At 45.3% G+C, this 27,374-nt stretch overlaps 1 protein-coding gene across 1 annotated transcript in view; it reads left to right on the forward strand.

Annotated features, from left to right (window-relative positions):
• The first annotated feature begins 16,798 nt into the window (after positions 1–16,798).
• Positions 16,799–27,374, forward strand: part of LOC146817270 (uncharacterized) — a 415,533-nt gene continuing 404,957 nt past the window's right edge. Inside the window, exon 1 of the mRNA XM_085609187.1 lies at positions 16,799–16,917. Within this exon, the coding sequence (XP_085465313.1) occupies positions 16,843–16,917 (75 nt within the window). The 5' untranslated portion in view covers positions 16,799–16,842. The remainder of the gene's footprint in view (positions 16,918–27,374) is intronic.

The raw sequence follows: 27,374 nt of genomic DNA on the forward strand, positions 1-27,374 counted from the left end.
GAAGTCCGCAAATTGCGACAGTGGCTCAAGAATAGAAGCAATTCCTGAGACTATCGGGCGCCCGGGAGGAGGCCGTTGAGCCTTGTGAACCTTTGGGAGAATGTAGAAGGCTGGAGTTCTCGGCTTGGTGTTAACTAAAAACTCTGCCTCCTTGCTCGTGATCCAGTTCTTACTCCTAGCTTCCGCCACCATTTTTGTGATCACCTCTTGTAATTCAAGCATAGGGTCTCTAGGGAGAGGGTGATAATTCTTCCGTTCACCTAGCAATCTTAACACCTCCTGATTGTAATCTGAGGTGTTCATTACCACAATGGCCACACCTTTATCGGCACTCTTAATAGTGATTGCAGCATTATTCTGAAGGGTCTTAAGAGCCTCCCAATCTCCACGGCTCATATTATTGAAGGGACGACCCCGTTGGTCAGACTGTTCTAATTTAGAAATTTCCTCCAACACTTTCTGTTCAAACACCATCACTTCTGGACCTACAGTAGAGCCCGGAGGACAGAATTGGGAGGGACGACGTAGATTGGTGGAAAAAAGCGATTGGGGTTCTAATTCTTTACCTGCAAAAACATTTTTACGTTTGATTTTTCTCATAGTTGCGTGAAACTCAGTCCTGCACTTAAAAGCATCATGTCTCGGGGTAGGGACGTATCCCAACCCTTTATTCAGAACACGTAATTCATCCGCAGTAAGTGTATAATCGGATAAATTCATCACAATGTTACTCATGTGGGGGTCCTGCCCCTGCTGCGTGTTATCCGAGGGGAGAACACAGGCCATTGCTGTCCCTGATTGTGGAAGGGTCTTGCCCTGCCTCTGCCCCTTTGTCCGCCCCCTCTGTTGCCCCTGTTGGTGTGTCCTAAAAAAGAACGGAACAAAGCCCCCAAATCCTCGTTAGATTTATACTGAGCGTCAGGTCTACCTCCACCCTGGTTGGACGTCTGAGCACTCTCTTCCTCCTCACTGGAGGTGTTATCAAAAGTCCAGTTCAAAGGGGTCCTACGTTGTTGTTGTCTGCCTCCCCTCCCTCGATAATTGGACTGTGGTGCCACTTCGTTTCCCTGTTGGTAATATTTGTCATCCACATAGGGGAACGCCCATTCATGGGTGAATCTCTCGAGATTTCTTTTTAAACCTTTGATTTTCTGGTTTACCATATAATGCTTGTAATCTGCTAAGTACTCCTGAATCCGCTTTATTTGCTCTTTAGTATCAGTGATGGTTGTGTCTTTCTTCAGGGTTTCTTCTAACTCCAGAATCTCTACCAACAACTCATCACTAAGTCTTTTTGCAGTATTAATAATTAAAATCAGCCAGTCTCTTGTACACTTATTGGCGATGTAACTCCAATCAAGCCTACATTTCTTATCCTCTAGGAAAATCCGAGGTTCTATTCTAACTAATAGGCTTGCGGGGGCAGCTCCAGCTCGGACATATTCTGTCATCAACGCCCCATGGAGGGCTACTCTCACCTGGCGTTTTTTAGTAGTACTTAGTTTATCCCACTCCTCCCTTGCTGTATTCACATTGGTCAAAGATGAATCTGGGAAGAGAGATGGACCTGCTAAAATAGCAGCTATCTGGTCGTCAGAAAACGCCAAACAATTTCTATCCATTACTATCAATACAGATAGCAATTACCACGATTCCACAGGTGCCTAAGTGTCCCACAGTCTCAGCTGACTGCATAGCGCACAGACTGTGACGGATAAGAAGGAAGAAGAGAAACAACAGGACCAGAGAGAGGAGAGAGAGAAAGAGGGAGGCAATGGAAGTAGGGAGAGTGGTGAGAGGGGAGGAGGTAGACAGGAGGAGAGATGTGAGAGAAGGAAAGAGACAGAAAAAAGAAGGGGTGTAGGTGAGATTGGAGGAAAGAGGACAAAAGCAGAAATGAAAGGGTAAAAGAGAGGGGGTAACAAGGAGCGGGTGTGGCAGGTAAGTAGGAAAAGAGGAAAAAGGAGGATTTGTGATAGGGAGGAAGAAAAGGAGGAGGAAGAGGCTTTGAGAAAGACAAAAGAACTGAGATAGAAAAGAGGTTAGACGATAGATGGAATAGGGTGGCGAGAGGAAGACAGACAATAGGAAGTAAGAAATGTGGGACAAGAAGGAGGAAATGGGAGGTACTAAAGCAAAGTGATCAAAGTGACTGGGAGTAAAGAAGAAAGGCAGGAGAGACAAGAGGAAGAAGATCGAAGGTAGGAAGGATCAAGAAAAGGAGATGAAGGAAGAGGGAAAACAAGAAAAAGGGAAAGTGAGAGTGAAGGTAGGAGGATGGAGTGTATAATGAGAAGGGGAGGGTGGGAATTAAAACTGAAGAGGAAGGAGATAACGGAACAGAGGAAGGAAAGGATGGATAGAGAAGGTATCAAGAGTTTCCTGACTTGTAACTACAACAGAAGGATGGCTACTGTCTTAGTGCACATTCGGTCAGCAGTTTAAGGGCTTGGTTTGGAGGTAGGCTGCAATCAAGTATTCACAAATTCCTGGGGAAGTGCTAAGTATACAAGATAATCCACTGTTGATATTTTTTCACCATAGGTTGTCAGGTTTTTCTCAGACTGCCCCTGTAGCCAGGTGTGATGTCAAGCCCAGCTGCTCTCAGCTGCCCTGTGCTCTGGCCCTGTTTGTGACAACTCTTAGCAGAATGAAATGCAATCGGGAAGGCTCCCAGTTTCATCCTGAGTACAACAGTCTGTATGTGGTTCACTGGGCACAAGTTGTTGTACCTGGGAGCTCTGAAGTGCCAGTGTATGGGTCATCTTTGTCTAACAGTTTCAGGGTATCAGCCCTGCCAAGTGCTACGCATCGTTAGTCCAACACTTTAAGGTCGTTTTTTGCATAGGTGCAAGCATTAGAGTTTGCCATGCAAATCGCCAGATGAGTGGTACTTGGCAGGACTGCAACAAACTGGTGCACCAGGTTTCACTGCGCCCGAGACAACAGATTGCAAGATCCCACTAACTCGCCCCAGTACAGCAGGGCTACCCCTTAGGTTGTAGAGGGATTACAACATTGTTATTGGACAGCAGAACTGTCTTCCAGTTTACAGAACTCTTTCAGGCTGACACTTTGCACAACAAAACCCTTCGTCGTGCACGCAAGTCTCCTAGGACACGGCATGGTATGTACATGTCCTTGTTTGAGTAGGTTTTTGTAGCGCTGTACAGAAGGGCGCGCGTCTAAGCACATGGTGGATGTCCGTCAGAGCAGAGTGCAACAAGCAAGATGCAGATTCCCTGCTTTTGAGTCCATTCGCAATCGGTTTAGGTGGCTGCATGTCTTGCTGTCTGTCTGTGCGGGCGTATGAGACACTTAAATCCGGGAAGGGGGGATCGTCAGGGGGAGGGCATGGTAATCTCCAGAAGCCAGTACCGCTCAAGTCCAAATAACTGACACGTTAAAGGCCATATAAGCACGTGAAGAGACAAAAACGTGCACAGTTTTGAAGACAAATTGTGAAAAAGGTAAATAAATTGTGCAAAATAGTCATAATGTACAATAAAGCCTTCTAGCACAGGGAAGGGCACCAACCGATACACTCCGGGAACAAGGCAGAAAATAACATAAAACAAAGTAAGATTCATAAATTGAATGTCGACTTTTCAAATTAAGAAAAACACTGACATTATCGTCCACCCACGTTTCCTTGATACTCCCGTCACGGCTGAAACCCACAGGTTTGCTCTTGGACACAACAGATCACTGCCAGGCCATAACTACAATCCATTCTGCGACACACGCAACACCCAGCCACCGACTGCAGGCAGCTCTGAAGTGAAAGCACAGAAGGGTAGTTTAGAAAGGCAGGCCTGTTAGACACGTAGGAGGCATCTTTAAAAACCCAGCTAAGGCATGTTTCACAGGGTCACATTAAGTTCATTTTCGACAGGCACGTTTGACAGGTAACCACACAACAGTAAATTTAAAAGGCAGAGGTGACAAATCCAAGGGGTGAAACGGTTTGACAAGCGCACTCCCATTTTGCAAGTCGAAGAAAGAAAAATGTTTGACTAAAGCATCCGATGTTTGTGACTGCATGCACATTGACAACCTCGTTAACAGCGGGGCATCCAGTAAACATGATAGGCACAAACAATGCCTGCAGTGGATGCCGCCTTCTTTTTTTGTTGCATATTTATATAGCGCGAACTCGACTCGAAGGTATTGGAGCGCTTTACATAGCACCGTATTTTACATTACACATTCAGGCGCGGTGAGATTAAGTGATTTGCCCAGAATCGCAGTATGTGGACGCGACCTCGAGGCTCGAACCCTGGTTTTCTGCACCAGAGGCGGCAGCGCAGCCGACGGACCACATCCTCTCCCCGAAACCAAGAACAATGGCCCCAGGAGCGTCCCTCCCTGGGCATGCACGGCCCAGCTCAGTTTGCAAGGGCAGCGTAAAGTACCAGACCAGCACTCACCGTGGGTGGGGGCCCAGGCTGCAGGTGTCCTACTCGGTAAAACCTCCCGTCTTCGGGGACTCCCTGCCTTGCATGCTGCATCCGGAAACAGCTATCTCTCTCCAGAGAGAACATTAATCACAAGAGTTAAGGTAACATTTTTGTGAGGCCCGGTAATTGGAGGAAAGGAACGTGGCAGCAGGTGCTTTAAAAACAATACAAACTTGCAAACATGGCGCCCCAGCAAGCCAGCACCCGGTGCGGTGGCACCGGGCGCACCGCCCTAGAGCCGGCCCTGCCCTAGGTCCTTGGATTGGGATCCTTTGGACAAGGAGGCTAAATATTTTTCCAACAAGTTCAGAAAACCCCTGGACAAGGAAGTGAAGGACCACCTGTGAGAAAAATGTCCTTGGGTATCTTTGGAAGGCAAAGTGGTGCTAATGCCAGATATTGACAGCAAGATGTCTAGATTCATGTCCAAGTTTGTAAAGGATCCAAAGAGGGGTATCAATAGGTCCTGCTAGGCCTTTGACCAAGATTCTGGACATGGCAGGGAAGGCCAAATCCTCCATTACACTGATTTACCCTGATATCTATTCCGGCTAAATATAACGGGCGATTTGCCTTTTAGCCGGCACCAACTACACTTTGCCCACAGAATATGGGGGCTCTTTGCTTATGAAGCTAGATCTAAAGTTGAGGGAGTCTGCAACTTCCAAGACTGGTTGGGTGGCAGTGGAAGGCCTCTTTGGAGACCTATTCCTCAAAGATTTAAGCACATTTGTGGCAAACTTTGCCTTTCTTGACAAGGCTCAGTCTTCTATAAGGATGGTGTTCGGACCTGACATTTTTGTCATGGTCAGTTGAGGTTGGGGGCCCTTGTCCAGCTGGTCACTTTTGCAAGGCTCCCAAAGAGGTCAGGCCCACAGAAAATGTGCCCAAATTTGGCAAATTCTTCCTCTGAAGGGAGGGCACTTCTTGTGATTCCTTCAGAGTGCCAAGTACAGATTACTCCTTCTGCCCTGTTAAAGGTTGGGTGAAAGTTTCTGCATGCCTGATGGCACATTATAAGCGATACTTGTGTGTTGCAGACCGTGTTCAGGTACCACTTAGAATTTTAACACTGCTCGGAATAAGACCAGCTCCTGCTTCCAAACATTTCTTGCAGGAGCAGGTGGCCCTACTAGAAATGGAGGTAACGGAATGGGAGCGAAAGACCTGATCTTGATGGTGCCATTGCAAACCTGAGGTTTTGTTAGCGATTTGTTCCTGGTTCAGAAGAAAGAAGTAAATGTAGTAAATGTGGCTAGCTTACTGCCACCTCTAGATAGAAAGTATTCACCTTCTCAGGGATATCTCTCAAAAAGAGAATTGGATTGCCAGGCTGGACTTGAAGTATGTGTACCTGACAGTACAAGTTGTTGAACCACTCAAGCATTTTCTAAAGTTGAGATGGAAAGAGCACATGTTTGCATTTGTGTTCCTACCTTTCAGACTCACGTTGGCTCCTTGGGGCTTTATAAAGTTGCTCAGACAGGATGATAGTCTGTATGGATGACATCCTGCTGACAGAGTCAAGACCAGCTTGCATCTCCTTTTCAACTGACGGCGGATCTCCTTCAGGATCTGGGTTTTGTTCTAAATGAGTAAAAGTCAAAATTGATTTCCAGTGATGTCACACCCTTTCTGGGATTTGTGATCTGCTGAGGAGTAGCAAACGTGTAGCTTCCAGGGGACAAGGTTGACTCCAGAAAGAGAGAACTGAGAAGCATGTTGTTCTTGGACAAGATGTCGCCTTGCAAGAAAGCCAGACTGGTGGACCTCTTGTCAGCCTCCATTCAGCTTATCTTTCCAGAACCTCTTCACTAGCAGGCCCTGCGGAATTTGATGGCAGGCCATCTTTGGAGGGGTCTGCAGTACTCTGATCTCATTCTCCTATCCGCACAAATCCAAATTGGAACTTCAGTGTTGGTTGGACCATATGGAGGCCTGCAATGAGAGTTAAATTTTTGGGAGTGATCCAGATCTAGTAATACAGTTAGACGCCAGCTGATCTGACTGGGGCACACAATGTGGAGAAATATCTATGCGTGGCAGATGGCCAGAGGCAGAGTTGAGTCTCCACATGAGCTGTCTTTGCCAAGGATTGTGTAATGTGCTGCATCATTCTGAAAATGGATAATGTCTTGGTGGTCCATTACATAATTTTTTCCTCTACAGGGAATTTTGATGGTGGTGGAAAATTTCCCCCATGGCAGCCAATGTAGTGGCATACTGGAACTCCTGGTTTTTTTCAGACTCCAGCGATTGGATGTTGGACCATTGGATTTGTCACTTTCTGTAGTCCCTATGAGGTCTGTTACAAACAGGATTGTTTGCCTCTCATATCACCCACCAGTTGGACTGATACTCCATCTGAGGGGTAGTTCCTGATTCCCCAACAGTGGATGCCTTGCTCCAGGACTGGGGATAGAGCTGCAATCATGCTTTCTACCAGTCCACTATGAGAGCAAGAGCAGTGACCTAGATTTAGTGATGGGAGGCTTAAGTTTTTCTGGTGAGCCCCTGGTGGAGAGCCCAGGGGTGATTTTCAATTTTGATTTTCATATCCTTCTTCCCCATCGTCCCAATGTTCCGACGAACTGGAGGGGGCATCAACAACAATGGTCCAGAGAGGCTCCCTTATCCTTAAAGCATGTCAGATTTCAGGGACCATTGGTCACTGCTGGGACTTTCTATTCAAGCTGAACTCCTTGTCCGTAATACATAGGTGGACAGTACCAGTGCACAATACAAGTCCATTTGAAGGCAAGGATATGTTGGGTGTTCTAAAAAGGGTCTGAATCTAGTGGCGGCTGGAGTTGTCTACATAGCTATCTATCTTAAAAGCCTGCTTGATGGAGGGTTAGCGTACCATTCAGTGAATAGCACCAGGTTGGCGAACGTATCCGCACATATTCCTCAGGAAGATCCCAGGTTGGGAGAACCCTCCTTGATCTAAAACTATTTTGTTTGTTTGTCATGTCCCCGTGAGGCCAATTATTCAACTTTGTGGGAAGTCAACTTGGTCCTCAACTTTTTTGCCACCTTGCCCGCAGAACTCATTTTTTATCAAGAAAGGGGTAGTGAGCAAAATTGGCCGTGCTACTTTGTTTAGTGCCTTTGAAGTGGATGTCAGATGTCAGGGTCCTCGAATTTTTTTTTGCAATTCTACACGGGATAGTGTGACTTGAAATATTGCCTACCGGACAAAGTCCAATCCCAGATCGGTACCTTATCTGTATTTTTCCAGTTCCCCTGAGATCTGTGTGGTTCAGTGGCTCAAGACGTATGAGTCTTTGACAATGAAAGTCTGTCATTGTGAAGTACATTAGTTTTCTCATTTCTATCAGAAAGCCTATTGCTGCAGTTTCATCTTCTGTGATTGCCAGCTGGGCTTATGGCAGAAGGGGGTATTAATATATCAAGTTTGTGAATGCATTCAGCTTGGGAGACTATGGCTGCAAAGTCATAGGAGGAGGGTTGGAGGATGTTCTAAATCCAGCAGACTGGTTGTCTAACTTGACCTTCATGAGATTCTACATTTAGCCAGTGGCAACAATGGCCTTGTTGGAGGCCAGTAAGCTTTAAACTAGCACCATCCTTGCCTCCAATCCTGACAACGAATGAAAAATGTCCTAGCTATTGTGAAGAAATATTTCTATTCTATTAAGGACATGGATGCTATGGTTATGCCCACCCAGTTACAGTTGTCTCTGTTTCCCTCTCTGGCTTGCTGTATGGTCTAAGAATAAGTATTTCTCATTTTTTTCCTAATTCATGAGTATGGTTTATTTAAAGGTACTGATTTTACTTGTCTTGAGAGAATTGTTGTGATTGAAATGTATTGCCATTTGTTGCTGCAATATGATGGGCAAAAGATATGCTTCAATTGTTTTATTTTTTTTTCTCCAGGATTATTATTATTATTAATATTTTTATAAAGCGCAACAGCTACTTCCAACGGAAGTGTCCCGGCGCTAGCGTTCTACAAGCACAAGAGATAGAACGGAGAGAGGCTTGCGCCAGTCTCTAAGGTAGTCTGAATAGCCAGGTCTTCAAAGCCTTTCTAAACGGGAGTTCCTTGTCAATCAGTCTAAGATCATTAGGTAGAGTGTTCCATAGCATAGCCATTTTCACGGAAAACGCACGTCCACCTGTCCTCGTCTTTCTGAACCTTGAGGTAATCAGAAGATTTTGATTGCAGGATCTTGGTGGAAGATATTTCTGCAGTCTCTGTTTCAGATAGCGAGGGCCTACCCCTCTAGTTGCTTTATGAGCCAACACGATGGCTTTAAACTGCACTCTTTTCCCTACAGGCAGCCAATGAAGGCTTTTCAAGTGAGGCGAAATGTGATACCGTAAAGGCACATTCCTCAAAAGTCTGGCTGCAGCATTTTGGATACGCTGCAGTCTTCTCATCAGGTAATCCGGGAGGCCAATGTACAAACTGTTAGCATAATCAAGTTGGGAAGTGATAAGGGCGTACACCACTGCCTTCCTACAGTTCATAGGAAGGAAACGTAAAAATCTTCGTAGTGTCTTCAATCTCCAAAAACATAAAGAGGAGATATGCGTGATTTGTGCCTTGCCAGACAGTTGCGAGTCAAACCTGACCCCTAAGTTCCTTGCCACCATTACCGGTATCGGAGGTGGATTCAATTCTACTGGCCACCACAACTCCGTCAGTGGAGGAGTAGGTTGATTAAAAAATAGGACCTCAGTCTTATCAGTATTTAATTTAAGACAATTTTCAGTCATCCAGGTAGAGATGTTTAGTAGGCATTGTTTAAAATTAATAAAAGCTGTGTCATCATGTTCCTTAAAAGAGAAGATTAGCTGTGTGTCGTCTGCATAGGAGACAACTCGCACACCCCATTTCTCAATGATTGCAGCAAGGGGCGCAAGATAAACATTAAAGAGCGTCAGACTAAGTGCCGAGCCCTGTGGCACCCCCTGCGCCAAAGGTCTAGAGCTAGAAACATGTGGGTGTAAAACAACCTGTTGTGACCTGCTTTCCAGGAAATATTGAAACCAATTCAACACGGACACCGTCACTCCTATCCCAAGTAATCTATTCAGGAGGATCTTATGGGAGACCGTGTCAAACGCTGCCGATAGATCCAATAGTACCAGCATTGCACAGCTACCCTGATCAAGGGTTTCACGGATGGACTCAGAGACTTCCAGTAGGGCAGTTTCTGTGCTGTAACCAGCCCTAAATCCTGATTGTGAGTCATGTAAATGATTGTTAGATTCAAGGAAGTCTGAGAGTTGTCTCTGGACTTCCTTTTCCAGGATTTTTGCGGGGGCTGGCAGTAGGGAGATAGGCCTAAAATGTTTCAGTTCCGAGGGGTCCGCATCCTCTTTTTTAAGAATGGGGCAGACCAGTGCCTTTTCCAGATGGGAAAATACCAGTTTCCAAGGAGGAATTCCATAGCGCGTTCAAGGTATCATTCAGAAGAGGAGCTAAAAGTTTAAAAATTCTGGCCGGACAAGGGTCGAGGGGAGAGCCAGACTTGATTTTCAAAAGTTCCGTCAGAGAGGCTGCCTTCTCAAATCTGCGAAAGGTTGACCAGTTATCTACTGTACTGATCGGAGGTATCTCCTGATTTTCAGTTGATGGAAAGGTGGAATAGATGGTCAGAATTTTATCCTGAAAAAAGACGGCCAATTCCTCACAGAGATTCAGAGAGGCTGAAATGGTACTCTTTAAGGCCTGAGGTTTCAGAAAGCCCTCTACTATCCTGAAAATCTCTCTGGATGGATTGTCCGCATTCAGAATTTGTTTAGCCATATACTCTCTCATCAACTTACGTTTTAGTGCATGGAATTCTTTTAGGGCTGCCTTATATGCTACTTTAGCAGTGGGTTCATTTTTCTTTCTCCAGACTCGCTCGAGTCTCTTACATCGGCTCTTTCCACTACGGAGCTCCGTGTTGAACCAAGGTGCTGACGGTTTATTCCTGACCACCTTGCATGATTTAATTGGGGCCGATTTATCTAAGGCTGCCGTAATCCATGCACTAACAAGGGAGGTATCCAAATTAGGATTCCCGGACAATATGGGGGAGGTATTATGTAGTTCATCTCTCATAGATTGAGGCGTAACTTTCTTCCAATTTCTCCTGTACTCCGTCACAGGCCTGCTGAGGTTGCACTCACGCTTCTGACTCAACCTAAACTGGACCATCACATGGTCAGACCATGTAACGGGAAGCAATTCTTCCATCTTTAGAAGGGGATCACTGGTGAAGAGAAGGTCTAAGGTATGGCCTGCAGAATGGGTGGGGCACAATACTTTTTGCGCTAAATTCAAACTCTTTAGGGAGTCTTCTAATTGATTGGCTAGAGGACAGCTTGCATTGTCCATATGAACATTAAAATCACCCAACACGGTGAAGTTAGAGTAACGTATGGACAGGTTAGCAATGCAATCGAATAGCCCTGTCCAGTAGGTGGCCAATGTATTTGGGGGTCTGTAAACCAGTAATCCTGCCATCGAAGATCTGTTGGAAAATTTAATATGAAAAGCCATGGCTTCAATAGGTCCCAGGCCTTCAATTTTCATATGAGTCATATCCCATTCTTCCCTTAGAATTATTGCAAGCCCTCCTCCTAGCCTATTGTCTGCCCTATTTACATTGACCAACCTATAGCCTTTCGGGACCGCTAAGTAGATATCCGGGTTTAAGCATTCTCTCAGCCACGTTTCTGTCAAGAATGGTAGGTCCCACTTGTGAATCTCCAATAGTAGCCAAATGTCCGTAGCGTGTTTAGGGAGGGATCTACAATTAATCAGGCCGGCCTTGATCGGCTGGCCGTGCCTCGGGTTTTGTGAGGGGCCATCACGAGGCTGTACCACCTCCCTTTCATGGATCATAACCTCCTTCCTGACGCAACTATTTAGCTCATACTTACAAGACCCACAGTGAAACCTGGCATATCCTCTGCCTATAAATGATGTAGTGTCAGGAGCATTAGGAGGATTAGAATTCAGATGTGAAACAGTACTGACACAGAGGTTTACTTGTATGAAGAAAAGAGGTAGTTTGAAGAAAGTCTCTAGCTGTTCTGGTTTCTGATTACCTGTGATTGGTGGACCCAAGAGAAGCTAGTAGGGACATCTAGGAGATCTGTTGGAGCTTTTTCTTGTTGTTAAAGTGTTTCTGCTACTGACATGAAGAGTGAAAGCTTCTTAATCTAGTGAAGTAGAAGAACAAACTAGATTTAAGCATACACTTCACCACCTTGTCCTTAATAGAAATGAAACTTTCCTTCACAATAGCTAGGAGATTTTTCATTCATGCTCATGGTTGATGTTATGGTATCCTTTACTTGGGTGTAGTGGCCATTTTCTTAACACGCCGCCAATCATGAAATATTGAGGTGCTTTTTTTCATGATTGGTGGTGTGTAAAGCTGTCAATGCTTGTACAACCCAAACATATTGAAAGGCAAGTATATTATTCATTCTTCTGGTGTTTGAGTGAATATATCGTCATACATCACAATATACACCACTGAGTATTATTTGACACCCCATGATTATATTCATTGAGCCTGATTTATTCTTTGGTGGTGAGGGACTCCGTCACAACTGCAACAGAGTACCCACTTCACCAAAGCAACGTTCTGTCTACCTCATTTAGAGTCCGGCGGAACGCCATTATGCAGACAGCAGAGACTACTCTGTCTCCACTGCCTACAAACACCTTTGATGGCCCGACAAAGTAAGGGCAGTTAGAGGTTTGGTCATGTGTCCGCCCGCTCCATTTGGAGTGGGTGACCACATGGCCAGTTTTCACTGTCCATAAGGGGCAGTGAAAATTGCAAAATGACCCCAACACCATGGGAGAAAACTTCCATGGTGAGGGGTCATTTCTTCTTTTTTTTTTCAAAAACAATATCCTGCTTTGGGATTTTGTATTTGAAAATACATTTTTTTTTAAAGTTTGAGTATGGCTCTGTCATGTTGACAGAGCTGTCCATCAAACTTTCAAAGCATTTACAGGGTCCGCAATGATGGAGGTTCGTATCAATCCAAGAGTTGGTGATGGTACTTATTCTGTCTACCAAAGTCAAAATCAGGTCAATACTTTTTCTCTTACATTCTGATAATCATGAGTTATTGAGTAGAGGAGGCATCTGGTTCCCCAAAGTCGTCCCTACTAGACCAGGGATCTGCAAAGACCTATAGAGAATTAAAATGAGCCTCTGTGTCCATATGTCTCCTATGTCCAGAGTCCTCTCCCCATCATGTCCAATCATCATCAAATCTTTATTTCGGTAAAAATTACCATAAAAGAGCCACAAGTCAAGTTTGTGGTTTCAGATTATTATGGAAACGCCAAGATTTTAAGCCACTTGCAGTTCATTAACCACAAATTTAAAGGTGCTAAGATGTTGGAAAGGTCCGTGGTCCCTGCAGGAACCTTGTAGTGCTGTTCCAGCAGAGGCAATTCCTCCTGATATTGGGGCAGGAAGAATTAGACACACAATGGTAAATGCTCAGGCGTAGAGAGAATTTATCTGGGCCACCAGTGTAAGGGAAGATTTGAATTTAAACTCGCGTTCAGCATATAAGTAAATGGCACTAGAGATGTCCCTATCCCTTCGAGAAAAAGAGGAAAATTCCTTATTTACATGAAATTGAGTTTCTTTACTCTTCACCTCATTGTGTGGACAGGCTCCTTGGCCTGCCTGGATACAACATGTCGGTTTATTTTTATAAATCATTTTGTAGTTCATTTTTATTCAGATGGCTGTGAGTCTTGCTTCTAAAGTACACAATCAGGTTCTTCAATATTGCGCAATGTCAGTGGTCATAATGCCTACCCAGGAGTGCCATCTTCTGGGAGAGGTAGCAAAGGTAACTATGAACAACAAAGTAGCAATTAGGAACACCAACCATTAAGTTCGACCAAATCGAGCATCCTGATAGACCTAGGCAGGAAATTGTTCCCTTGGGCCCAAGATAAACTTTCTTGCCATTACATTAGAGCATTTTTTACAAAGCAAAACAAGAATGAACTTTGCAAACTTCTTGATTTGGAAACGTCTTGATTTAAATGCGAGGGAACTTCTTGATTTACTTGATCAATCTCAGTATAAGGACTCATGTCCTTTGGTTAACAGGAGGATGCAGGAGGGCTGTGGAGAGTATACATTATACTCACAGAGCTATAAACTGCAATACGATGTCAATGTTGTGTTCAGCAGCAGTGTCAAATTGTGGGATTCCATCTCTTCTCCATATTTGATCGAGTCCTTTCTTTGATTCTCGGATTGTCTTGTATCTCGCTCCTGATTAAGAGATCCATTTTCTCCTACTGATCAAATATCTAAATCCAGTGCATTTTCTCCACATCTTTACTAGAGGGGCTGTCTTATACTCAGAATCCCGGAAGTTTCATATAGTGTTGCTTGTTTAACATAAGGCCTTCATAAATTCTGCCAGATTTCTCCACCTCTCTGTGACAGCACTGGCTCCAGTAGTGAAATCCTATGCATTGTGCACCAGACAATCATAACTGCGCCCAATATGTCATCAACAAACTGAAGCCATCTCTAAACAGTGTCAATTGTACTGCAGGCTGTGTGACCAAGGTACGGAGACACTTGTGCATATTTTTGTGTTTATATACGATTAGGGTCCGATTCGCATAACATTTTGGACTAGTGCTAATAAATGCCCATTGCTGTAAGTAAGGCAGTGTTTGGTGCAAACACCTTTTATCACTGTAATAGGAAAGCAGATTTTTGGAGGTTTAACATTTTTGACATGTATTTGCATATTTGTTGTCTTGCATTTTGTTGTGGTGGTGATATGTTGTGTTAGTTTTGCCCATTTTGTTTTTGTGCTGCATTATTACATTGCATAATTGATGTGTTGTGTTTTGACTCTTTTATTGCATTTCTCCCTATTATATTTTTATTGTGTTGTTATTTTGGTTTGTTATGTGTTGTGTTTGTAATTACTTTTGTTAACATATGCCGAATGCAACACTTTCCCTCTAAGTTCCAGTGACAAACTGCCATTTACAAATAATGAAGTTTGTAAAATGTTGCTGCTCCAATTCTTCAACTAGTTAAGGCACAGTTGATCCCAAATCTGTGGCAGGGCCTTACCTTAAATTAGCACCTCCAGTGCTCAGTTTATGTGATAGGGCCCTCTTTATCTCTCGACTGCTGCTTATATGCTGAATATCATATATTTGATAAACGTGTTGATCGTAGATCTTATCAGTTATAAAGGGAAGTTTGCTATTTGGTTTTCTCCGCGAAGTTATGCATTTGCTTTAATATGTTTTATGCAGAGGGATTTTTCGGATATAATGTAAAATCATATTTTATGTACATGCTGTTTATGTAGTTTAGTCAGGAACTATAAATAAGGTGTTGTTAAATTAAATGAATAGTAGCAAGCACCTTAGAATGGCAGAATTGATTAACATGCAAATATGGATCCACAGCTATTTTGAAATTGGGTCTGGAAATCAGCCTTACACTCTTGTAATAAATACACTGACTGCGTCCTGGTAAAATGTGTTAATTCTGAGACACATTCAGCAGCGACTGCACTTTGTGCCCTTCGCCTTTAGAACAGCAACCTGCAATGGCTGAAGGAGGTCTCTTATTTTCAGTTGCAGTGGGATCCAACAGTCATACTTTACTTAAAGGGCCATTAACACTCCGTTTGTTAAAAATCTCATCCTAGCTGGGAGCTAATTGAGGAAACGACGACACACTGCTTTCCACTTCACAAGTGCATAAGTGATAAACTCTGATTTGGTGGCAGAGTTTTGACTTTATCAAGCTAGGCACCAAAGGCGTATTAGTAAATTGGAATGTTGGGCGCTGCACTGAAGACAATGGAGTGCTCCGGGCTTCTAATGGCTGGTAGAAGCCGGGAACATCAATATTCCAATGTTTGTTCAGTGCAACAGCTGTGAACAAATGCCTCACGGAGCCCAAGCAGATTTCAACACCCTTGGGCTCCATGAGGCCGTTGTTTTGCAAATTAGAACATTAGAATGTTGAGAACTCCACAATTGAGTGCTCCAGGCTTCTACTGGTTGGTGAAAGTCCGGAGAACAACATTCCAATGTTGTTTTACTTTCACAGCTGTTGCTGTGAGCAAAGGCCTCTCGGAGTCTGGGTGGATTTAAACCCCCTTGGGCCCTGAGGGGCCTTTGTTTTTACTAATTAGATCATTCTGCCCTCTAGGGGCTGAATGCTCTAATAGCCTTAGAGACCTCCGTAGCGGGCTCTACCGGCCACCAAATGCCTGCTCTCTTGTTAACGCTGGAGCGGCACTTAAATGGCTGGTAGAGACCACTAAAGTGAGTGTTGAGGCTATATTCAAGCACTGTAAGAATGTCAGATGCAATAGTCCTAATGAGCAATTACATTAATTACTTTCAATAGCACTTACTAATAGGTGATTATTACTACTCAAAGGAACCATATTTAACAAACTTAGAAGATGAAAAGATTGAGGAGAAAAAAGCATCAAGTTTCTAACTTCATATCTTGCTGTTAATATGCAGCTCATTTTTGCTGGTTCTCAAGTTACTACTCTACAAGGATTGTAAATTGTGATATGCAGATAATGCATGGATCCTTATAAGAAAAGCAGTTTCACACTGAGCTATGAGTATAACAAATCAATGGCCTGCATGTTACATACTTACTTTGCAGCAGGCACAATAACATTCTATGCTATTGTATGAGTGAGTCAAATGTGTGGCTGAACGTCACACAGTCGCTCAAGCATGTGCATTATCCGCATAGTTATCTTACTGTTATTGTACCATGGAGTTTTCTGGATACAGAAAGATACAGAAAGATGTCTGTACCCAGTACCATACGCATGTAAATGCATTCTAATGATATATAAAAATGCAGTTTGTGATCGATTTAGTAAGCCAGTCCAACTTTATTATCACATTTATGTTTGTTGGCAATTTCCTTGGGGTTAGAGGTTTTCAAAACTAAATGTATAAGCTGTCTGTCAGACTCTGCTCCTCATAACTCCACCTCCTTGTTACGCCCCTCCTTCCTGCTGCCTCCGTTATCCCCAAATTATTGGGACTCCATAGTAAATCCTTTCCATGTCCAGCACTGATTTGTATCCTTACAGTTATATTTTAATGGTAATTCTAGTCTCATATGGATGCAGATGGTGTATTATAGAACTCATACTATGACTCACTAAAATGGGTTTGGGAAGTTTATCAACACCTATATTATTTTATTTTCCACCCGCATAGAACTCCAGGTGGTTGCCGAAGTCTCTCAAAAATGGCTCTAGTAACAACAGGAGTTTGCTGGTGTTCCGACTGTCAGCTAAAGAAAGCTTAACGTCTGTACCTCACTGTGAATCAGGCAAAATGAATGACAAAAGAAGAGAAGGAAGAATCAGTCCAGAACAAGAAGCGGAGGAAATGGAAAATCAATTTGATGAAGTAAGGACTAATGCACTACTTCACTAAGAAAGAAAATACAGTTAAATAAGATCTGGAAAGTAACATTTTTAAGCATTATCATCTTGTGTATACATCATAGGAAAGTAATAGACTGTAAAGTAAAGTTATTAAAATATACAAAGATCCCCTAGCACTATATGAGGGGGAGCTAATAGATTTCCAGATACTCTGACAATTAATGATTTTGCTGCCTCTTGCCTAGGTTCATTATTTGAGGTGCCGTCTCACAAGCATATTGATTATTGGAGGTGTTGACTTATTCCACCTATTTGTGGAGGTACACCAGGGCTATCATGATACTTGTCATTAATGTTCCCTTTAATGTTTGTCCTCTATGTGCGGCAATAAAGGTGCTTTGTGCACTGCAGCTAAAGCTTTGTGCACTGAAGATAAAGCAGCAACTTAAGATGCAAGCATGTGCAGTGTGAATGCTACCAAAACCAGTGGCATACTATTGGTGCCATGGGCCCTAATCAAAAACCAGAAAAAAATTAACCTTTCACCCACGCCCCACACCTCTGGGTTGGTAATAAAGACATCCATTACTGGGGCATAGAGGGCTCCTCCCCCCCCTGGGCATGGGTGCCACTGCATCTAGTGCCCTAATTATTCTACCTATAATTCCTTTCCATTTACTGTCTCCATGCCACTCTTATCTCCTCCTTGCACCTTTTCGTATCCCTCTCAACTCGATCTCCTAGCTTACCCTTATCACCTTTCTCCTTTTTTTTAGTATTTTTCTTTGTTCTATTTTTACACTCCCACTTTTCGTTCTCTATTCCCCTCATTTTATCTCCTCTCTTCAATCTGCATCCTACTCCTCTATCTCGCACAAAGGAGCATATTATCAAGAAACAGCGTTAAAATTATCGCCGCTTTAGCGGCAGAAAACTGCCGCCAAAGCGGCGATAATGGGCTTGAAAATATGCCCTTGAGAATTCCCATAGAAGCCCATGTTCTGGTGTCAACACGGGCTTCTATTGGAATTCTCTGCGGCATATTATCAAGCCCATTATCGCCGCTTTAGCGGCAGTTTTCTGCAGCTAAAGCGGCGATAATTTTAATGCTGTGCTTGATAATATGCCCCAAAGTCTCTCTAATCTCCCTGTTCTCTCCCACTCCACCTTTACTCTATCAAATCTATATCTTGACTATGCTACTTTCTCATCTTGCTCCTCTCCTTGGCACTGACCTCTTTGTTAGTCACCTCTTGGTCTACCTATTCCCGTTTGGTGTTTTATTGTCCTTTCATTCTTTCTTTCCCTCTCTTTCCCATCTCCTTTGTATGTTTCACTCCCCTTTCTTTTCTTCCCCCTTTCTAGCTTATTCCCTTTTTCCTTTTTCTATCTCACTTCCATAGTTCATCCTCTCTATTCATGCCTCCTTTTCTCTCTATACTCAAACACTTTCCTAAATTGTTTGCACACCAAACGGAGGAACATAGCACTGCCAGCGTGATACAGCGGCTCACCCTTCTACAACTCGGCGCACTTCCACCACTTGGCGCACCCGCTTCGCGGGTGCCCCTTCGCCTGTGCTGAGGATGGGAACATACCTGACGTTTGTGAGGAGCACTGAGGCGGTAAGGAGGAAAAGCGGCATCAGGCATGTGGCTGCAGCGGGGCTGCGAGCGTGCGGGGACTTCAATTCCCAGAAGTCCCTGCTAGACCGACGGAGAGCTTCCGGTCCGCTCTCCCTGCTGGCCCGCCCCCCGCCCTCCTGAGGCTTCATAACATCAGTTTGCTGCCAAACGAGTGGGACACTTTCCTAAATTGTTTGCACACCAAACGGAGGAACATAGCACTGCCAGCGTGATACAGCGGCTCACCCTTCTACAACTCGGCGCACTTCCACCACTTGGCGCACCCGCTTCGCGGGTGCCCCTTCGCCTGTGCTGAGGAGGGGAACATACCTGACGTTTGTGAGGAGCACTGAGGCGGTAAGGAGGAAAAGCGGCATCAGGCGTGTGGCTGCAGCGGGGCTGCGAGCGTGCGGGGACTTCAATTCCCAGAAGTCCCTGCTAGACCGACGGAGAGCTTCCGGTCCGCTCTCCCTGCTGGCCCGCCCCCCGCCCTCCTGAGGCTTCATAACATCAGTTTGCTGCCAAACGAGTGGGACACTTTCCTAAATTGTTTGCACACCAAACGGAGGAACATAGCACTGCCAGCGTGATACAGCGGCTCACCCTTCTACAACTCGGCGCACTTCCACCACTTGGCGCACCCGCTTCGCGGGTGCCCCTTCGTCTGTGCTGAGGAGGGGAACATACCTGACGTTTGTGAGGAGCACTGAGGCGGTAAGGAGGAAAAGCGGCATCAGGCGTGTGGCTGCAGCGGGGCTGCGAGCGTGCGGGGACTTCAATTCCCAGAAGTCCCTGCTAGACCGACGGAGAGCTTCCGGTCCGCTCTCCCTGCTGGCCCGCCCCCCGCCCTCCTGAGGCTTCATAACATCAGTGTGCTGCCAAACGAGTGGGACACTTTCCTAAATTGTTTGCACACCAAACGGAGGAACATAGCACTGCCAGCGTGATACAGCGGCTCACCCTTCTACAACTCGGCGCACTTCCACCACTTGGCGCACCCGCTTCGCGGGTGCCCCTTCGCCTGTGCTGAGGAGGGGAACATACCTGACGTTTGTGAGGAGCACTGAGGCGGTAAGGAGGAAAAGCGGCATCAGGCGTGTGGCTGCAGCGGGGCTGCGAGCGTGCGGGGACTTCAATTCCCAGAAGTCCCTGCTAGACCGACGGAGAGCTTCCGGTCCGCTCTCCCTGCTGGCCCGCCCCCCGCCCTCCTGAGGCTTCATAACATCAGTTTGCTGCCAAACGAGTGGGACACTTTCCTAAATTGTTTGCACACCAAACGGAGGAACATAGCACTGCCAGCGTGATACAGCGGCTCACCCTTCTACAACTCGGCGCACTTCCACCACTTGGCGCACCCGCTTCGCGGGTGCCCCTTCGCCTGTGCTGAGGAGGGGAACATACCTGACGTTTGTGAGGAGCACTGAGGCGGTAAGGAGGAAAAGCGGCATCAGGCGTGTGGCTGCAGCGGGGCTGCGAGCGTGCGGGGACTTCAATTCCCAGAAGTTCCTGCTAGACCGACGGAGAGCTTCCGGTCCGCTCTCCCTGCTGGCCCGCCCCCCGCCCTCCTGAGGCTTCATAACATCAGTTTGCTGCCAAACGAGTGGGACACTTTCCTAAATTGTTTGCACACCAAACGGAGGAACATAGCACTGCCAGCGTGATACAGCGGCTCACCCTTCTACAACTCGGCGCACTTCCACCACTTGGCGCACCCGCTTCGCGGGTGCCCCTTCGCCTGTGCTGAGGAGGGGAACATACCTGACGTTTGTGAGGAGCACTGAGACGGTAAGGAGGAAAAGCGGCATCAGGCGTGTGGCTGCAGCGGGGCTGCGAGCGTGCGGGGACTTCAATTCCCAGAAGTCCCTGCTAGACCGACGGAGAGCTTCCGGTCCGCTCTCCCTGCTGGCCCGCCCCCCGCCCTCCTGAGGCTTCATAACATCAGTTTGCTGCCAAACGAGAGGGACACTTTCCTAAATTGTTTGCACACCAAACGGAGGAACATAGCACTGCCAGCGTGATACAGCGGCTCACCCTTCTACAACTCGGCGCACTTCCACCACTTGGCGCACCCGCTTCGCGGGTGCCCCTTCGCCTGTGCTGAGGAGGGGAACATACCTGACGTTTGTGAGGAGCACTGAGGCGGTAAGGAGGAAAAGCGGCATCAGGCGTGTGGCTGCAGCGGGGCTGCGAGCGTGCGGGGACTTCAATTCCCAGAAGTTCCTGCTAGACCGACGGAGAGCTTCCGGTCCGCTCTCCCTGCTGGCCCGCCCCCCGCCCTCCTGAGGCTTCATAACATCAGTTTGCTGCCAAACGAGTGGGACACTTTCCTAAATTGTTTGCACACCAAACGGAGGAACATAGCACTGCCAGCGTGATACAGCGGCTCACCCTTCTACAACTCGGCGCACTTCCACCACTTGGCGCACCCGCTTCGTGGGTGCCCCTTCGCCTGTGCTGAGGAGGGGAACATACCTGACGTTTGTGAGGAGCACTGAGGCGGTAAGGAGGAAAAGCGGCATCAGGCGTGTGGCTGCAGCGGGGCTGCGAGCGTGCGGGGACTTCAATTCCCAGAAGTCCCTGCTAGACCGACGGAGAGCTTCCGGTCCGCTCTCCCTGCTGGCCCGCCCCCCGCCCTCCTGAGGCTTCATAACATCAGTTTGCTGCCAAACGAGTGGGACACTTTCCTAAATTGTTTGCACACCAAACGGAGGAACATAGCACTGCCAGCGTGATACAGCGGCTCACCCTTCTACAACTCGGCGCACTTCCACCACTTGGCGCACCCGCTTCGCGGGTGCCCCTTCGCCTGTGCTGAGGAGGGGAACATACCTGACGTTTGTGAGGAGCACTGAGGCGGTAAGGAGGAAAAGCAGCATCAGGCGTGTGGCTGCAGCGGGGCTGCGAGCGTGCGGGGACTTCAATTCCCAGAAGTCCCTGCTAGACCGACGGAGAGCTTCCGGTCCGCTCTCCCTGCTGGCCCGCCCCCCGCCCTCCTGAGGCTTCATAACAACATCCTACTCCCGCAGCGCGGGACGCAGCCCGGGCGAAGACGGGGCAAAGACAGGGCCGTTTTAGGCCGTTAGAGACCGTTTAAGACCGGACCGGGCCATTCCTCTTGGCTTTTAATTTCTGTGTTACATTAGCTGGCCTTCCTGCACTACTCATATTTAATTGTAATATCCCTTCCACACAATGTCTTCGCGCGAAACTAGGAGTAAGGCTACTAAGACCTCCAAAAAGGCTACAGGCACCTTAGATGATTTTATCACCAGGACCAGCCTCTATTGATAATGAAATAACTAAACTTCAGCACAAAGTCTCAATAGAACTTGAGTGTGCTAGGAGGCTCTCAACTGAATTTGCACTCAGAAAAAAATCTTCTCTAGGCAGCATTGCAACCTCCAAAACGCCTGAACGCATTACTGGCACAAAACCAATTATAACCTCGGCCGAGGTTTACTCAACAGTAGAAGAAACAACCCCTCCTATTAATCAAGAACCTCCTGGGCCTTCCGTTAGAGCCGAATCTGAAAGCCTATCACCGCTGAATCTTCCAAAGGAGAGTGCTGAGGATATCGCAAATGAGGTGCCCTGTCAGCTACCAGCTGAGACAGAGTCTAATAAAAGCAAGTCACCCGCCAAGGCACCATCAAAGCATAAAAGAAAGCGCAAACACCTAACCGCTTTCGCTAGGAAAAAAGCAAAAGTAGCCCTTAGCCATAATATCACGGGGGGAACACCAAGTATGCCTACTGTAACAACTGATAACATTGTACACGATGTAGCACCAGCAACTGTAGAAAATACTAATGCTAACATAGATGAACAAATCTCTATCGTCATGTCTGATCACTCGGCCAGTGAGGGGCAAAGAGTCTCGTCTGATATGGCAGAACAAGATGGTGGAAGGGAAGAATTCTTAAAAATAGTGTGGGAGACGCTAAAGAGACTACTTAAACCACTAGAAATCAGGCTAACTGGCATTGAGAACCAGCTACTTGAAGTTGAGAAAAGTGTCATCACTTTGTCAAGTTTAAGCCTTAACTGTACTGAAGTGCCTAGAGCCACCCAGCAAGCTCCAGTACCCAACCCGGTCTTAACAATAAACACAAATTCATCGAATGTGCAGCAAAAAAAGGAGGGGATAGTAAGAAATACTAATGTTAAACAACCAACTAGCACTAAAGAAAAACCTAATCCAACTCCCTCAACTTCTACAGCTGTAAATATTACTAGTAAACCTTCACAGAAAAATCAGGTACATAGTAATACTTCTCAATTGCCAATTCTTCCCTCTACCCACTCTTCTAACCAGAGCGTATTAGTCCCAAATAAACCCCGATCCAATCCGCCTGCATATCCTTACATTACTTCTGCAAGCAATCAATCCTTGCCTGATAAATCTTTTAAAAATACCACTCATAAGTCAAACCATCAGTCTAGCCACATGTACAGTAATTTTAGAGGAGGGTATATAGATCTGCCACCAGACGCTAGTCCATTTGTAGCTGTCCTCACAGGGGTGCCAGAATTGGATAGCCAATATGAAGAAAACTTCCAATCTTTAAAAAACAAAGTGATTTTTTGGCTAGACAAATATAAACCCATTCCTAACCAGATGAAAAGTAAGATCCTTATGGTTAGGAGGGTACCATGGGTAGGGCCAACGGCCAAATCAACCACGGGTGACTGTATTGTCATATCCTTTGAAGAACCCCAAAGTGCTGAACAAATATGCAATTGGAAATCGTACGGTGCGAATCCTCCCATTGAAGCTAGACCCCTATCATTCTTTTACCCTTCACCTAGACCCATTCATCATGTCCCCAAGTGGAACCCTGTCAACCAGTATTATGGCAGTGCTCCCAATTCGGCTAGACATGGTGATTATAATATGTGGTCTGGCATCCCCACCTTCAATAGATTCAGTTGCCTTGACGCTGTCGATTGACTTGCCACTATGCCTGACTGTATCTCTAATTTATATGACACCTTCTGTAGCATGGACAAAGGTAATCCCAAACTAAAAAATGTCCTACAATTGCATGATGATGATCAGATCATTAAGGTTAGGATGCATAGGACCATTTCAAATCCCCAGAAAGTGGAATTATCTTATAAAGCCGGAAATGTATGCTATAGTAAAGCTAAGGGTGGTCCGGATGGGGGATCTAATACTGTAGTGAAAGAAAGAGCCAGGGATGCAGAGAAAGACATGCTAAACCTACAGCTAGGCAGTTTATCTAAACAGTGTGTAGTCAATCCCTCCCCTGACACTCAGAGCCTATCACCTCGCTTACTTATTCTATCGTGGAACATCGCAGGTGTTTGCAAGAACTTAAAAGACCCTGACTGGGCAGACTACATTGACACCTGTGACATTTGTCTGCTACAAGAAACCTGGGCTACAGAAGTTCCACATCGGGTAGGATATAAAACATATGGTATTGAGGCAGTCCAGTCCGACCGAGGAAGACCATCGGGGGGCCTAATAATTTGGCTAAAAATCACCTTGGTCATGCAGGTTGATCTTGTTGATACAGGCTCTCCTGATATCTTGGCCCTAAGGGTTACTCCACCCTGTGGAAACGAATGTTACATCGTTAATGTTTATAACAGACCGATCGGCCACTCCAAGGTTTCACCAACACTTGAAGCCCTGGATCTCCTCTTGAAAAACGTAGTTGGAGACACCCCGGTTATCTTGGGAGGAGACCTAAATTGTAATTACGAACCTGTTCCGGGCATCTCTGATGTGTTCGAAGATGAGGACCAAGCGTATAATATCCCCCAGCTTGATACCACAAAATCTGTTAAATACTCCACATTGGCCAGCCAATTACTAAGACTCACCGCAGATCACGGCCTTAGAGCAGGCAATGGCCGTCTCCCATCGGACTTGCAAAAACAACCAACCTTCTCTAAAGCTAAAAGCAATCTAGATTTTGTACTTGTTTCTCTTAGCATCTGGCACTTTTTGATTGATCTGAAAGTAATAAGTAGGGGGGAAAGCGATCACTATCCTTTGGAACTTTACATCAACATGAATATGGTTAGTGACACCATCACAACATCAACTGAGAATATCCATGTAAGCATGTGTGAGGACGTCCACACAAACAACAACAGACATGCAGTAAGATGGCCACGTGTTCTGGCGGATGGTAAGGCCTTAGCGTTGGTGTACTCTCTTTTTGAGCAAATGTTTGCACATATAGTTGACCATGCCTTCTTACCTGAACATTTTGATCATTTCGTTGATCTTCACAAAGTTTTCTTTTCAGAACTAAAAACGTATCTATCAAAAATGCCGAGAAAAAAGCAACAAAACATAAGAGTGGCCAATCACGGAAAGTTATGGTATGACCACTCGTGCAGGATTGCTAAAAGAAACTTATTGCTTGCCATTAAAAACAAGGCAAAAGAAGAAGTTAAACTTGCAAGGGTGGAATACAAACGTATACTAAAAACATCCAAAAAACTATGGGAGGAATCAATTTGGGCTGAAATGTTAGCTGCTGCAAAAGTTAATGATAATGTTGGCTTCTGGAGGCTGGTGGCTAATGGGGGGCACGCTGGGAGAGCTGTGAAAGATGTATTCCTGGATGAGATGACCTGGGTAACTCACTTTACAAATCTTTATAAACAATACGATGGCGACAGTAAAGGGAGCTTATGGTGCCCCCCCCTTATTGAACCCCCCCTTATTGAACCCCTCAACTTTACACTGGATGAGACAGTAAGGGCGATCAACGAACTTAAAAACACCAAAGCCCCTGGCCCGGATAAAATACCGGGGGATCTTTACAAACACGAAGTTGACGTCTGGGCCCCATATGTGAACCGCCTGTTTAATGCTTTATCATCAAACTGCAACTTTCCTGATAGTTGGCGTGCAGCGGAGGTTGTGTTAATATTTAAAAAGGGGGATAGACTGATACCCTCTAACTACAGACCCATTAGTCTGATGGACACGCTCCAAAAATTATATGCTAAACACTTGCTATTCAGGATTAATGACTGGCTGGAAAATTCGAACATAATTTCCAAATTCCAAGCTGGTTTTAGGAGTAGGACCAGCACTATTGACCAAATTTTTCGATTTTGTTGTTTGATTTGGAAGTATGTGCACATTAAAAAAGGTCACCTGTATGTTGCCTTCGTTGACCTGAGGGCTGCATTCGATCTTGTCCCACGCAGTCTACTTTGGAAAACTTTAAGAGAAATAGGTCTACCGGGATGCCTCCTAGCCCAAATAGTTGAGCTGCATGCTGACAACTTTGCAAACATCAGGTGGGGCCCTAATGGCGAGTTGACACGCAATATTCCTATTGAACGCGGGGTTCGCCAGGGATGTGTCCTGGCCCCTACCTTGTTTTCTCTGTTTATTAATGATGTCCCCGAATATTTGAATGTTTGTGTTAATGATTCGCCGCAGCTCAATGGTGAAAGGGTGCCTGCGTTGCTCTTCGCAGATGACACAATACTTATATCTCAAACAAAAAAGGGCCTCCAGGCACTCCTTAATTCCTTCAGTTGCTATTGCCAGACAAAGGGCTTGGAAATTAATGCTGACAAAACAAAATGCATGTCATTAAATCCCAGTATGCCAGATAGAGGGTTCCTGACCCTGAATAGCTAAAAATTGGGTATTGTGGAAAACTTTTCCTATTTGGGTGTTGTGCTCGATTCCAAACTAAGTTGGAAAGCCCAAATCGAGAAAAGCAAGATAACATATGCCCAAAATGTCAAGCCAATTTTATGCAAAATGAATACTAGCACGAGCAAAAGTGTAACCCCGGTTTTAGAACTTTTTAAATTTAAAATACAATCTGCTGTGCTATATGGAGCAGAGATATGGGGCACATGGGCCAAGAATAGTTTTCAAAATCTGGACAACAAATTCATGCGTGCTTCTGTAAGGGTCCCTAATAGTACACCTCTTTTACCTCTCCAACTTGACCTGAACTTTAGGAGAACAGACCACCTAGCTATCCTAAGACCATTAATATTCTGGGTTAGGCTCTGGTCCACCCCGGAACTGATAGAATACAGAAATGGTCTACATGAATTGATGACTCTTGATTCCTTTAATTCCATCCAATGGCTAGTGCATATTAAAAAATGGTTGACACTCCTGGGCTTATATTCAATGTGGGAGACTCCCGACAAAATGTCCACCTCTTCCAAACTAATAGTTAAGCGAGCTTTTTGGATCCACATGAGCGGAAATTTAGTGGATGGAAGTAGTGTTGGCTCCGCAGTCCAGGTCTTTCTGTCATTTAAGGATGAGTTCCGTTTTGAACCATTCCTGGACGAGATAGAGCCACCCATTGCAAAAACCCTTTACTTAAAGTTCAGATACGGGATACTTATGCTTAATTACAACACCGAAAGATGGGCACAAAAAAGACTGGGAGAATTGAATGTTAAAACGGGGTGTTGTCCTATGTGTTCCAATGTCTGTTCTGAGAATGAGGTTCACATGTTTTTTGTTTGTAGCGCCTACATGAATGCTAGAAAGAAATGGCTAAAACCAATGTGCAACCTCTTGGGAACTAGGTCCTGCGCAATAGCTTTTAGGATCATGAAAAGTAACTCAACCAAGTACATTGTATTTAGCATAAGTAAATTCCTATACTCTGCCTACATAACCCGTAAGAAACAAGGACAGGTACTCTGAGTTGGAAAGGTGTATATGTTTACATAACTCTTACATTTTTAATATTTTTATATATTTTTAAAATTGAAATGAAATGAATTGTAAAAGCTATTCTTTCTCCATGTACCATTTTCTTAAATTGCTGCCATGTTTACAGCTTGATTTTCTATGTATGTATGTGACTTTTATGGC

The sequence above is a fragment of the Triturus cristatus genome, chromosome 6 (genome assembly GCF_964204655.1).
Source record: "Triturus cristatus chromosome 6, aTriCri1.1, whole genome shotgun sequence".
NCBI classification, from domain to species: domain Eukaryota; kingdom Metazoa; phylum Chordata; class Amphibia; order Caudata; family Salamandridae; genus Triturus; species Triturus cristatus.